We start from the raw sequence: 13,879 nt of genomic DNA on the forward strand, positions 1-13,879 counted from the left end.
GCCAGTCAACAGCCATGAAATTAGGAGACGCCTGCTTCTGGGAAAGAGAGCAATGGTTAGCCTTGACCGCCTAGTAAAGAGCAGAGACATTAGTCTGCCAACCAAGATCCGTATAACCCGTGCTATGGTCTTTCCAGTTGTGATGTCTGGATGCGAGAGTTGGACTGTGAAAAAGGCTGACTGCCGAAGAATTGACGCGTTTGAATTGTGGTGCTGGCGAAGACTCTTAAGAGTTCCTTGGACTGCCAGAAGATCAAATCAGTCGATATTGTCGACCATAAACCCTGACTGCTCATTGGAGGGTCAAATTCTAAAGTTAAAGCTCAGCTACTTTGGTCATCTGATGAGAAGAGAGGAGTCGCTGGAGAAAGATTTGATGTTGGGAAAGGTTGAGGGTCGCCGGAGAAGGGGTAGGCAGCGAACGCGATGGTTAGATGGCATTCTCGAGGCATTGCAGATGAAGCTATGTGATGTTAAGAAGATAGTGAGAGACCGGAAAGCGTGGCGTGACATGGTCCATAGGGTCACGAAGAGTCGGACACGACTGAACGCCTGAACTGAACTGAGTTCAATCGGACTCCGAAGGCGCGTAGCAATAAATTGTGTCGCTTGTCTAAATGTATTAAAACGGTTATGTTCATGAACAAAACAACTAGTTCCCTATAAAATAAGCGGCCGTCATCAGGGAACGGCAATACAAATACAGGCAATGTAAGATATAGATTACCGACGAACTGACAAGCAACGGCAAGATATATTTCCTGAACGTATTGGGTGCTTTATTTCTCGAACACTAGCGGGAGGTTCAATGACGAATGTCTAACGTATTTCTATGATCACGCAAATTTTTAATATTGAATGCAGCGGTTTATGCGGGCTAGACTGAAGTCTTCCATCGACGCTCGCACGTACTGAAAACGCAGTGAATGGTGTTTTAGGCTAGGCTAGCGTACTTTTTGCGCCACATGTAAATAGAGGTATGTAAAGATTGCTTGAAGACAGAAATTATGCCAGCGCTTACTGATGACTTTATTTAAATGTGGGCGAATACATATGAACTGGCAGTCCTACTCAAAACGAAATGAATGAATGGAGCACATAGCAATGATCGAAACCACATAATGGACGACGTGAAAAAAAAATAAAAATCGCGACTTAGTGCAAGAATATGGTACAAACGTATAAAACTGTACAGAACTATATAAGAATATTATGAACTGTACTAGGCCATGAATAAATTAGGCTGCTAAATTTGAAAACACACAAGAGAAAGGCAGAATGATTAAAATCCTCAAACACGATTACTTGCACCTCCTCGATCAGCTTTAGGTGCTTTACCTGCTCTGCTTTAGAGGTCTGCTCTTGGTTTAGCGACTTGGCATAAAAACGCAATCGCATGAGGACGTAGAACTTCACTATACCAAGTGTCATTTCTTTGTCATGAGTAGGGCAACCAAACTTAGAAATCGCTGCGCTTTGCAAAAACAAAGCAAATTCACGCATGTTATTTGCGTTAATCTTTCTTGAACTAAAAAAACAACCGTGAAAGACTCTTCCAGCGTGTGCACGAGCTTTGCAAGCTCCGAGGACGGATAAAGGAGACCTCCGTGGTCGAAGTTTGAGATAAATTGATTTTCTTCTTTTTGTGCCGAGCACGATTTACTTGAAATAAGATAAGCGGAGCAAGTAGTGCATTTTTTTTTTTACTTCTTCATGAACTTTCTAGCGACATATCCTGCAATATAAGCTATGAGGTGGCTAGAACTGTGCCTATGTGACGTATCTGTGGTCATCTGAAGGAAGGGAATTCAAAGTAGCTTCGACGTCCTCGAGCCTTCTCTCGTCAACCAAACGGTCAAGCTCACCAATAGGATTTGAAAGAAGCTGAGTAGGTCTCTCGCTTGTACGGCTAATTCCAAGTAAGGCATTTACAATTTCAGCATTACAATTTCCTGTCTTTGGGGGCTTCGCTAAGTTGTAAAATGCCAGGGCATTAACTGTCACTAAAAATTGAGCCGGCGTGGGATGATCGTTGCAGCCATTAAATTGCCTCACGATGCTGAAGAGGTTTTCTTGTTTGTCTTGGCTTAGTCTCGATGTGATAATGTATGTAAAACCGCATTTTGCAGATAAGTAGTCAACGGGGTCGACTGTGGACTGCAAAGTTACCAGAAGGCCTTCCGCGGTGCTGTTGCTTAGCAAACTATGCTTTGAGTCAACCATGCTTGGAGTGTATTTCGAGAAGGGAAGGGTTCGGACAGGGAAGACAGCAGAAAGAGCGCGCAATGAGCAAGAAGAAAGAACGAAAGGAAGGAAAAGAGCATTCAGTAAAAGAGGGGGGGGAGTCATACGAGACGGACGGAACTGTTACTGTGCTCTCTGCAAACATGTGTTTTCCTGCTTGACCAATCATCGCTCTTCGCCCAACAACGCGCCATAGTACAACAGCCAGAGAAGCAACGCGATGCAACAAAATTCACGCAGGAAACGAGCCGCAGAAGCAGACGCCCCAAGCGTTTCCTCTGCGGCGCGCGCGCTTGTGATGCGCTCCTATAGGGTGCCTCGATGCCCGCGCCTCCGCTCAGGGTGAGGACAGCTGCGTCGTCTGCTACGGCGGCCGCCATTCTCGCGCCCGCGGCATACAGGTTTCGTTCTCGTGGGGGGAGGTCTGCTCGCTTCTGGCTTGCCGCGGGCGCTTAAAGTAAGAAAAATAAGGAATATTCTGGTGCGCTTTTGTTTTACATGAGAATATAATACTTAATTTTGTTGGAGAGCCTGCCTTGTGCTTTTAAAAACAGGACAAGCAGCCAACATCAAGGCGTCGACAGTAACAATGAAAGCGGGTATGCAAGATATGCGCCAAATATGTCAGTGAAGCTCTCCTAGAATCTATCGCTAGAGTTCAAAACCTATCTCTTATGCACTGAACCCTTTGGTGCGTGGAAACAGCAACCCGTCCCAACATAAATTTGCGTCGTCAGGTCGCTTACTCGAGTGAAGCGACCATACTCCTAGAGAAGCAGAAGGAAAAAAAAAATCCTGAAAACGTTTATTTACCAAGGTTTGCGATAGATTCCGATGAAAGGAACCGTTACTAAGCAGAGAATCATGAAATAAAAAGTTTTGAGTCGCTTTTCAGTTAAATCTCGATGACGGTTATGACAAGGCGTATTCTGCATACCACCACGGGCATTGGCAGCCCTGTTGGTGTTATCATTCCTGCGCATGTTTAATGTCGAGAACAAAACGCTTGAAAAATGCCACAATCCACTGCGTGGAGGAGGGGGGGGGGGGGGTTGAACATTTATTTTAGATCACATCTCCCTCAATTGAAAGCATTTAATTCTGTTCACTTGTTTTGTAGTTAATTTCAAACTACTAAGTTTATTAGAACTGCTGGAACACATCGGGTGATTTCTGCCCAAGCTTCTTTGGCGTTCTTTATTAAATTTGTAGCTATGAATGTCCCAGTACAGGTGACTGCAATGGATGGGTAAGAAAACTGAGCAGACGCGGTCAATGACACAGCGTCTTGGTTTCGCACGTTCTGAAAAAAAAAAACGATTATCAGCAACGGTAATAAAATATAAGCACTCGCCTGTTCGTCTTGGTATACCTGGATGAAAACAAAAACTGTTACCCAAGCAAACATGAAATCGTTTATTCAGTGGTTATGAAAACACACAATAAAGTTACCAATATTTCTGCTTATGGGAACGCGACCATTATTGCACTTTTTCAAAGTAGACATCTATGTTAAATAGATGACTGTAATTGACGAAACAGTTGTGATTGCATATATACATAGATGCAGAATTCAGGTTTCGAAGCAAAACTTTCGCGGAACTTCATATTCCGGCTTGGTTACGCAAGGCTGACTCCAGCACAAGTTTTGCTTCCGTGGCCACTAGAATGAGGGCTCGGAATTTGGCGAAGATGAATTCGGAGCCTCACTCTGGCATACGCAGCAGTCAACATTTTTCTTATTCGCTCTTTGTGAGCCATGCAAGTCTTCACAAGGGGCTTGTCTATCTGTTCAAGATATGCGATCAAAGAACGAAGTGGCGACTTCATGGTGAAAAATGTGCCGGTACACCATGAATTGACGGCGGTAAAATGCTCTTCATAGTTTTTCAATGTTTTCATTACATCCCTGCTAGGATATACGAGGTTTTGTCCATCCCTGACGTACTCCTTGAGTGCAGTGAGGGAAGCATACTCATCGTCAGGGTTGCCAAGGAGAGCAGCCTTGCACTGCGCACAAGTTATGCATTTTAGAATTCCTTTCAAAATAAAACCGCCAAGGTAAAACAAGATACGGCACTCGGTTGACGTGAGCTCTTCAATGAACAGGATTTCCGAATCATTGATTTCATCGATTTCGTTTTCTGTACCTTCCTTCTTGGCGTGTGCAAGCAGATCGACAAGGTATTCCCGGTCGTCAAGCTCGTAACTTGTCGACCTAGGAGTGTGAAGAAAGTGGCTGACGCTGATGAGTCGAAGTGCGCACTTCAAGTCGTACGCAGTGGGCACTGGCTTCATGAGCCGCACCACAGAAAAAAGGTTTTCTAGGCAGTCTTGCAACAGCCTGCTCGTGAGAAGGAATTCATACCCTTCACTGCCAAGAAGCACATCTTGAAGGCGAAGGACAGCCGTTGTTGCAATTAGGACCCCTGCTTGCGATGGCTTCCACTGAGATCCAGTGCCCATTTTGAGTTCTCTGATCGTGTCTATTGCCATACGCAGTGTGTCTAAGGCGGCATGATATTTAGTCATGTTTCTGCGGCTTAGCGCCATGGTGGGATGACGCGCTGACATAAGGGCGTACCACCTAGAAACGAGGTCCATAAACCACGCTGTTGTTTCGGCCTCTGGCTCAATCACTCCTTTTATTAGGAACCGAATAGCTGGCGGGGCTTCGCGGAAGAGCTGGACAGCGACTCCAACTTTCATCTTGGTGAAGTGTCCACCACTAATGTGGTTTTCTGATAAATTTGGTGCTACCTTAAGTTCATTGGCAGCATCATAATCCAAGACGGCCTGTACATGCTCTAGTTTCACCTTCGAGGAAGGCAATCCGTTCTCGCTTACTGTATCATCACTCAGTGTGAAAACTTTAGAGCTTAGAAGCTGTCCTTTCAGGTTCTTAAGGACATGTGCTGGGTCAGAGATGAAAAAAGTTCCTTCCCATCTAGGGTTGGGTGGGGTATTGAGCACGAAGTTGTTGAATGGCGGTGACTCGAAAAGCCAAATTCTCTCCACATAGCGCGGTTTGCTGCACCCATGTCACAGGTGACTACCCGTACTCTTAGAGAAATCTGGCTGCATATCTGAACTATTTCCAGGACATATGTCTTGAGTACAGAGCCGTCCACGTGCCTACCAGTAAATTCATAGGCTATCACTTGCTTCCATCTTTGGTTTACCCCACCTAGCATAAAGACCAAAGCATGGTTGGCTGCCTCTTCAGGCTTCGAGGGCAAGGTCGTTCCTCCCAAAAGCACGTCTTCTCCACGGTCGAGTTCAAATCCGGGTGCTATCTCCATTTCATCTAGAAAGAGAACGCAGTCTTTTTCCACATCCTCCATTCCCTCTGCTTTGGACCTCATTACGTCGATCACTTCATGCAGGATACCTGGCAGAAACTTCAGGATCTCAATTCTTCTTGCTAACGTTCTGCTTGATGGGAGAGGGTAGCCAATCTTTCTGAGCGTTTCATACTCAGTGGTTCCACACGCAAATTTAATTTTTAGGCCTTGCTTTACTGTTTGCGCTGACCATGAATTGCCACGATTGTTGTTCCGAGAAAGGGCACGAATTTGGTCTTCATTTAAAAACTTCGTATTTCGTGAGAAATTAGCTGCCTCTTTCTGCAGCTTACGATTCTGCTTCTGTAGTTTTTTTACAGTGTTCTTAGATTCTCTGTGGTGTTGTTTCAGCTTATTATTGGCTGCTGTGAGATCTGCTATCTTCTTCCAAAGCTCTGCTGCCCCAGAATCAAAGGGTTGGGTCGCACGAGCCACTGCAGTTTCTTGAGGCCGTACATCCGTGGTGGTCGAAGTAAATTGCTCACTAGCATTGCTTTTTTCTGTAGCCACCAATGTCCCATTTATCACTCCGTCTGACGATGAATCTGCTGGAGGATCTTCTTGCGTATTTAAAGGAAGGACGTTTGTCACTTCTAGCGAAGAACCTTGTGCGGCAGCGTCATCACTAAATAATGCAGGCATGTGCACACTTCGGTCCCTCGGTGGTCTTCGCTCTTTAGGAAGTTCTGGAAGCATATAAATAAGGAAAAATAGCACATTACATATTTAAAATAGTGGTCCTTTTGCAAAACTCCGAAGTAAGCTTTTCTGCATTGCAAAGGACTCTTCACCATGGCGGCCCATCCTAAACGTCAGGTGCAGCTGTTTTTCACCCTCCTTCAAAAAAAGGAGTGGCTAGGCAAAACTGGTTCTAATCCCTTTATCCCGACAGCGTATCGTGTGAAGGAAAGGAACGCCGCATTGTTCAGACTATATATGTTTGCAGCATTCTACATTTTTCTGACTCCAAAGCTGGTTTGGCGGCCAAGGTGAAGGAATTTTGCTGTGCCAAGAAGCTGACCTCCAAAGTTTTGAAAAGGGTCCATAGAAGACGCGGCAGAAAATTTAACACGTATGCAAATCAACCACTTCATCACGTAAAATTTTCAAATGTAGACGACGAGGCGATAAGCAACATGGTAGCAAACACCAAGGTTAGGAGGTATCTGACCTTTGAATGGGAACACCGTTGGGACAGCATTGGGCTTGAGTTTTTTCCAACCGTCCGCGCGGTTTTGTTCGAAGCTCTTGTCTTCGAAATGAGCCTGCAGATGAATGTGTTATTGGAATTAGCCCCACATTGCCTGCTCGAGAATGAAAACAACAGCACGCAAGACAACAGCGTAGTCCAAATATATCAGTCGAATCAATCGAATGAGCTCCTTAATCTGCACATAACAACATATACTGTTTATCTCATTCACTGAATTAGTGCGGTGTCGTTGGGCGAAGCATAGGGCTAACAGGCAGCGCAAGCTACCCAACGCAGCATACGTGTCAAAAACTCAAAAAATCGTAAGTAAATGAATTCATGTTGGCTCCTAGACGACCCAGATGCAGAGTAATTGCCACAGCTTATGTGCCCTCGCTTGTGGTCGTGCTCTGTGCCTTGATTCGTGCCGGCCGCGGTTCTCTGACAAGCGCCTCGTAAAGGCAATTATTTTTTAATGAACAGAAGCGGCGAAAGCACGTTTGGTACGCATTCACGAGCTTAAACATTGTGTCATGCAATTTCGGATGCAAACAGGCAAGCAGCAGACAATGACCGGTTCGGCGCGGAAGCGTGCCTTTTTATTTACGCCGAGCAAGACGAATAGTGCGAAAATGACATCTGACCAATACAAATCTTGCACTACACTTAGCTGGCTAAACGCAAAAGCGGTAAATCGCAACAAAAACAGCACTGAACCAACATGCGGCACTTACACTACAGACACATGAGGAGCTCGTCGGTTGCCACTTGTCACGCTTGATCCGGACCAGCCACAGAAGCCTTCTTTTCGGGTCTCTGGGAAAATGAAACATCCTCCAACCATTTCTCGCATGGTTGGAGCATTGAGGAACACAACATCCAGGCATTGCACGGCGATGAAAGCCGCGCGAACGCAGGCACTTAGCAGTGACGCCCGCACGACAGCAGAGCGGCGAGGTCGGCGCGGGCAACACAATGGCGGAGGGAGCGCGCGAAAACAGTTTGAGGCGGCGTCGAGTGGTTCAAAGGGTGACCTCACCCTAAGCGGGGGCGCGCGCATCGAGGCACCCTAGCTCCTACGGCTGACAGCGCCATCTACGCTTTTCATCGCTCCGGCGACCACGTCGCTCCCATTGCCGCGCGCCGAAGACGGCACACTTCCCCAATTCTAGAGCACTATACTCGGGCTGTCGAGGCGAAGCAGCCACGTGAGCACAAGCGCGAGGCGCACGTGAACCAGTTCTGCTAGGAGCATCGGGCCACCTTCGGGCATCCAACGATCAAGCCTGAAAAACGTTGCATGCTCAGCGGAAGGCTTTTCCCCACGGCACTGGCCTGTTTGTGGCCATTGGATGTATCCAGTCTGAAAAACCCTGCATGCTCAGCTGAAGGCTTTTCCCCACGGCACTGGCTTGTTTGTGGATGTATCCAGCGGGCCTCATCGGCGATCTAAGCGCTCACCACCATGACGTGTCATGGCGTCGACAGACTACGGCACATCATCCAGCTTCCGACCACAGGTCCAGGGCCGTCCGTCACCACGCACGCCCGCCGTCTAAGCAAGGAGTCGGGCCTGATATGTCGGGCCTCGCTTACGCCAGGACAACGAAGCGACACCGTATCGTGGTCATCCCGGAGACCTCTCAGTTCCCGAGCAACAACCGAAGCTCCCCGTGCGCCACGTCACCTGAAAAAAATTACAAGCGAGGGCAGTGTCCTCATCAAGCGGCCCACCCAGGGAAGTACAGCCGCATCGTGTAACGACGAATGCATAGCCATATCCCCGACATGTGCCACGATAGACGGGAGAGGAAGCAGCAGCTTATTGTGGGAATTGCGCAACTTGACGCCGTACTATGGCTGCTGCACCTGTGCAAGTGCTTGCTGCTGGTATGGCGAGCATTACTGCGTGTTCGTGCATAGCACGATGCAGGTGCCCGCCTCGAAGAGCGAAGAGGCCACAGACTCCGGAAGTGAAATGGAACCCCGGGGGGTCCTGGCGGTGCAGCGCCGCTTCCGCAGCTGCCCGGAGGCCTTCACCGTCAGCCATCTGCAGAGGTTTATCCACCTGAAATGCAGCCTGGAGGCCCGGTACCAGGTTGACATACTGTATATGGATGACATACTTTACCAGGACTACTCCTTGATGGACATTGCCTAAATCTTTTCGCTCGTATAATTAAAGTAGTGTAATTGTGCTTCTCTTCTATTTCTTTCGATTGGTGTCTGAACACATTACTTCACCTAAAGTCGGACATATCTTTGTCTGAAAGCAACGGTCTGCTTACTACTGTGTATACGTGGAATCTTACCTGCACTCACCTATGGGGCTGAAACGTGGAGTTTAACGAGAGTTCTACTTATGCTGAGGACAACTCAGAGGGCTATGGAACGAAAAATGGTCGGTGTAACGTTAAGAGCTGGGAAGCGTGCAGAGTGGATCAAAGATATAACTAGAGTTAATGGCATTGTAGCGAAAATCAGGAAGAAATGGGCATGGGCAAGACGTGTAGTGCGAAGAGTAATGGTCACTTATGGTAACAAATTGGATTCCAAGGGAAGCGTAGCAGGGTGCGACAGGAAGTTAGGTGAGTGGATGACACAGGACCGGGTTGGAGTAATATCGGAGGTTTGCATATTGCCATTCCCCAAAAACTGCAGCTGCGGAAGTTGCGGGCAACTAACAAATAGAACACAACAAAAAGGAAGTCAATAAAGCTATATGTTTTGATGAGTATACAATGCAGTGCATAAATTAAAATGCATACGCGATAAAATAGTTAGCTGGATTTAAGTTGGATTTAAGTCCTCTGATCATTCCAGTTGCGTCCGTCGCACTCAGGAGTCTAATATAGGAAGTGAATTGGACACGGAGATTGCCCTGCAAGCTTTTTTACAATATGTCTGTCTCGCTCAGTAGGCCTTTCGGCAGGTGCTTTCTGCTCTTTAAAAAGAATTTCTCTTTCTGACTTTATGCACCAGGTTGACGCCAACGGGGCGTTATACGTTATATGTTGAGACTTTTGGCTGGATGGCGAATCATGGAGGCTTATCATTGCATATGCTTCAAATAATCAGAAACAGAGAGCAGCCTTTTCAGTGATATTGCACATCTCCTAGAATGCGATCGGTGTTTGGTATTAATGGGCGACTTCAACTGCATATATGCGACCCACATGACAGTGCTGGGCCATCAAAATAAGAGCCCTGGTATTTTATCATGTATCACTAAAAATGCATTTTAATTGATACTGGACTGTCATCCACATTCACATATATTAGAGGAGCTTCATATTCACGTTTTGATCATATTTACGTCTCCGCAGAACTTCTAAAACGGCACATTTTATGCAATGTCAGGCAGATTTCTTTCTCTGACCATTGCATGGACACGTGCGGATTGGGGAAAGTCCCTGTTCAAAGTTTCTGCCACAGTGGGCCCTATGATAATGCTTCGCCGTTAAACGAGAAAGACTTTGCACAGCGCCTGAGGACAGCTTTGGATTCTTGTTTCGTCTTGAGTCTGTCATCATCTGCAGCTTGGGAGTTGTTTAAGCAACAAGTTCGGAACATAGCTATAGAGGTTGGTTCAGTCAGGTCTTACTTCAAAAACGGTGAAGCGAAACAGCTGCTGCAGAGCCTTTGTAATTTGCATGAGCTTGAATGTGAGGCTCCTGGCTTATACACAAAGAAAATTGCTATTTAAAATGCCACTTTCAAACGTTCGATGCAGAGCGCTTTCGGGCGGCCCATGTGCGGTCCTGTAGCAATCGTGCTTTGCAGTCTGAGGAGCCAACTAGACAGGCATTGCTTGATGAGCGTCGCCATTGGCTGTCAAACATGTCTCTGAATTCTATTGTAGTGGTGCCTTGCTCACTAATCTGGTGCAATAGTAACCGAGTTTGAAAATAACTACTTGTCTTTTTTCTGCCACTACATCTAATGGTGATGACGTTCGTGGGGGGCACCTTGTTTCTATGATTAAGTCACTTTCTGAGGGTGAATATAAGGTGATAAGTGCTCCATTAACCTTAACTGAAGTGGAAGACGCAATTGACCGTTTGCCGTTTTCTAAAACTCTGGGTCCGGATGGTCTATGAGGTGAATTTTACAAGACATTCAATTCTACTCTCTTCCGTGTCCTAATCCAAATTTTTTAGACTAGTTTTGATCTGGGGTTTCTGCCAGTCTTTTACCAAAAGTCATATTGTGTTAATATGAAAATCTCTTGATAAAAAAAAACTCCGATTTGTGGATGGCTACAGGCTTATTATGGTTTCAAATGTGTTATAAGATTTTTGCTAAAATTTTCTCAAATCTGCTACAGATTGTAATGTCTACTTTGATTGGACCTCATCAAACATGTGGCTTGAGAGGCCGGTCAATACAGTCTAATCGACATGTGGCGCGTACTGTTTTGCAATATTGCAGTGACGCTTACGAGCAGTTGGCACTGCTGCAAATTGATGTGGCAAAGGCGTTTGATCGTGTCTCATTCATTCCTTTTTTCTGTCTTAAATCGTGCCAATCTTGGTTCAATTGTTTCTACTTGGATACACCTTTGTTACAAAGAATGTTGCGCATGATTGATTGTAAATGGATGTCTATCATGACCTGTGCCCATCGAGTCCTCAGTTAAAAAAGGAGGCCCGCTGTCCCTGCTCTTGTTTGCTCTATACATGGAGCCGCTTTGCATAAGTGTCATAAACAGCAGAGCAGTTAGTGGTTTTCGTATTATGGGTCACGAACTGAAGGTTTTAGCTTATCCAGATGACCTCGATTTTTCTGTGCTGACAAGCCAAGCATTGATGAGGTTATTCGTTTAACCGAGAACTTCAGTTTGGTGTCAGGTGCTCGAATCAACCAATCTAATGTTGAATTTGAATGGCAGGTTATAAGCACTTGGTCAGATCACAAATGCAGAGTGAATCACTCCGGCTAAGATCCCTTCTTTCACATTTGCCATTGGAATGTGTTCGCTCCCGCGTGTGAAGGCTAATTAATTTTTGCCATGTACTTCGTTACATAGCTGCCATCAAATGGGGTCCAACTGAGCGCTCCTTAATACGGCTTTACGAGACTGTTTGTTGGCTACATCCGGTACAGTCTTCCAATACTCTCTAGTATGAGCATTTCATGCTTGCGGACTTTAGAGAGCGTGCAATCGCAGGCACTGAAAATATGCCTTGGACTGCCTAGATGCACCTCTAACAAAGGCACAATTGAAGAGGCACATGCTCACCCAATATCCATATACTTGTCACACGAACCACTTCGTGTATATTTACGAGCACTTACAAGACACAGTTTTCACCCACTCAGCAAGATTCTGGATGAGAGTCCGGACTGCAGTTTTACAAGTGCACTCCGCTGCCATCAGTCGCAAGTACCGACAAGATATGCCCTCCCATATCGTCCCGCCCAACCACCATGGACGATGAATAAACCTTTGGTGCACCTTCGTGTTCCCGGAATACTTAAGAAATCAGTGGTGCCAATTAGTGGACTCAAACAACTTACTCTGGCGCGCATCTGGTCAGAATATCCTAATTATATTCACGTATACGCCGTTGGATCTGTGTCAGCACAGGCATCCACTGCAGCTGTGGTCATACCAACTCAGAAAACGACTCTGCATTTCCTTTTGGGACATACCTCTACATCAACCGCTGCTGAACTTGTAGCCATTCGGGAATCTATTTGCTACATATGTGGGGAACCACCTCAAAAATGGTGTATATTCACGGACTCAAAGACTGCATTACAAATTTTGGAAAACTTCTTACGCCACACTACCTATCAGTCCCTGGCACTAAACATTATGGAGCTTCTCACATCTGCCCAGCTGCAAGGCCACAGGATATTGTTTCAATGGATCCCTGCCCACTGCGGGCTCAATGGGAATGAACAGGCCGATGTTAGCGAAAAGCGCACTCATCAATGGCCTCGAAACAGCTGTGCCTTTTTCAAGAGCGAACACGACGTGCCATGTTACGAGTTGTATGAAGAATGCTACAGCAGCTTACTGGGCCCAGCCAGACGCCCGACACATTCGTCTAAGAAGGCTCGATCAAACATTAAAATTATATGTTCCGCGTGATATTCCGCGTCATCAGGCATGCTTACTACATAGACTTCGTTTAAACGTGGCTTTCACGCACAAGTACTTACATTTAATTGGACAGATAGACTCGTCGGAATGTTCAACTTGTGGCATCCCAGAGACTGTGGACCATATATTATTGGTGTGCCCAGCATATGCGTGCGAATAAAGTGCGCTAGCCGCTTCCTTGAAGCGTTTAGACAAGAGGCCTCTGTCGGAGGAACTGCTGCTGGGCGCTTGGCAGGACAAGGGGAAGGGTGTCCAGGCAGTGCGTGCTCTTTGCAGTTTTTTTGTCCGCCAGCGGACTTGATTCGCACTTGTAAAACAAGCTACTGTGTCTGTATATGTATTTCATATGCCTTCTCCCACATCGTCACCCATCATGACCTTCTTTCTTCTCTCCTCCCCTTCCCCAGTGCAGAGTAGCAGGCCAGATTTGAATTATTCCGGCCAACCTCTCTGCCTTTTCCTTTCAATAAATCCATCTATCTATCCCGCGGGACATGCACGTCGGTGGACATAAGCCAATCCGCGCGCACACTGGTTCTCGTGGCTATGGTAGTCGTGGCTCCGCTCTCTGCAATGCTCTGACTGTCAGTGTTGCCAGACTAAACAGCACCTGTTGCCAGACCAGGCTCAGTACAGTTCGCTGCTAATCAATGTAACCAGACAACGTCTCTTTCTTTCTCCTCTCAATTTTTTCATCTCTATCGCCCGCGGACATGCGCGTTGCTCGGAGCGGCGTCGCCTCTTTCTCCCTCTCTTACTTTTTGCATCCGTCCTTAATTCCCGCTCGCGATGTGCTCTTGCCAGCGGAGATGCACGCTTCTTGGAGCGACGGTAGCAAGGGGTGTATGTCGCCAGCGTACGCACGTGGAGTGTTCAAATGATCTAGCAGTGAGCGCTCGCGTGTTTTGTTCCAGCGCATCTTACCGCAAATACATGAGTGATATTCTGACCTGACATTTCCTTGCTCATTTATGTTGAATGCAGTGC

At 46.5% G+C, this 13,879-nt stretch overlaps 2 protein-coding genes across 2 annotated transcripts; both read right to left on the bottom strand.

Annotated features, from left to right (window-relative positions):
• Positions 1–3,636: 3,636 nt before the first annotated feature.
• Positions 3,637–5,143, bottom strand: LOC146206140 (uncharacterized). The gene has a single exon (XM_084590767.1). It carries the CDS (start codon positions 4,951–4,953, stop codon positions 3,865–3,867), a length of 1,089 nt encoding a protein of 362 aa, XP_084446893.1. The 5' UTR covers positions 4,954–5,143; the 3' UTR covers positions 3,637–3,864.
• On the bottom strand, positions 3,637–7,926 carry LOC146206139 (uncharacterized). The gene is made up of 3 exons (XM_084590766.1): positions 7,515–7,926; positions 6,760–6,853; positions 3,637–6,274 (listed from the first exon to the last, which is right to left on the bottom strand). Exons 1-3 carry the CDS (start codon positions 7,665–7,667, stop codon positions 5,139–5,141), a joined length of 1,383 nt encoding a protein of 460 aa, XP_084446892.1. The 5' UTR covers positions 7,668–7,926; the 3' UTR covers positions 3,637–5,138.
• Positions 7,927–13,879: the final 5,953 nt, after the last annotated feature.

This window comes from Amblyomma maculatum, chromosome 1, assembly GCF_055883805.1.
Source record: "Amblyomma maculatum isolate TAMU_Amacu chromosome 1, ASM5588380v1, whole genome shotgun sequence".
NCBI classification, from domain to species: domain Eukaryota; kingdom Metazoa; phylum Arthropoda; class Arachnida; order Ixodida; family Ixodidae; genus Amblyomma; species Amblyomma maculatum.

What these genes read in the sequence shown, in the direction of transcription:
- LOC146206140 (XM_084590767.1), bottom strand. Translation starts at nt 4,953, where the DNA reads ATGAAAGTTGGAGTCGCTGTCCAGCTCTTCCGCGAAGCCCCGCCAGCT.
- LOC146206139 (XM_084590766.1), bottom strand. Translation starts at nt 7,667, where the DNA reads ATGCCTGGATGTTGTGTTCCTCAATGCTCCAACCATGCGAGAAATGGT. An exon ending in GCTCCTCATGTGTCTGTAGT is followed by an intron (nt 6,854 to 7,514) that starts GTAAGTGCCGCA and finishes ATTCATCTGCAG; the next exon opens with GCTCATTTCGAAGACAAGAG. An exon ending in AACGGTGTTCCCATTCAAAG is followed by an intron (nt 6,275 to 6,759) that starts GTCAGATACCTC and finishes ATATGCTTCCAG; the next exon opens with AACTTCCTAAAGAGCGAAGA.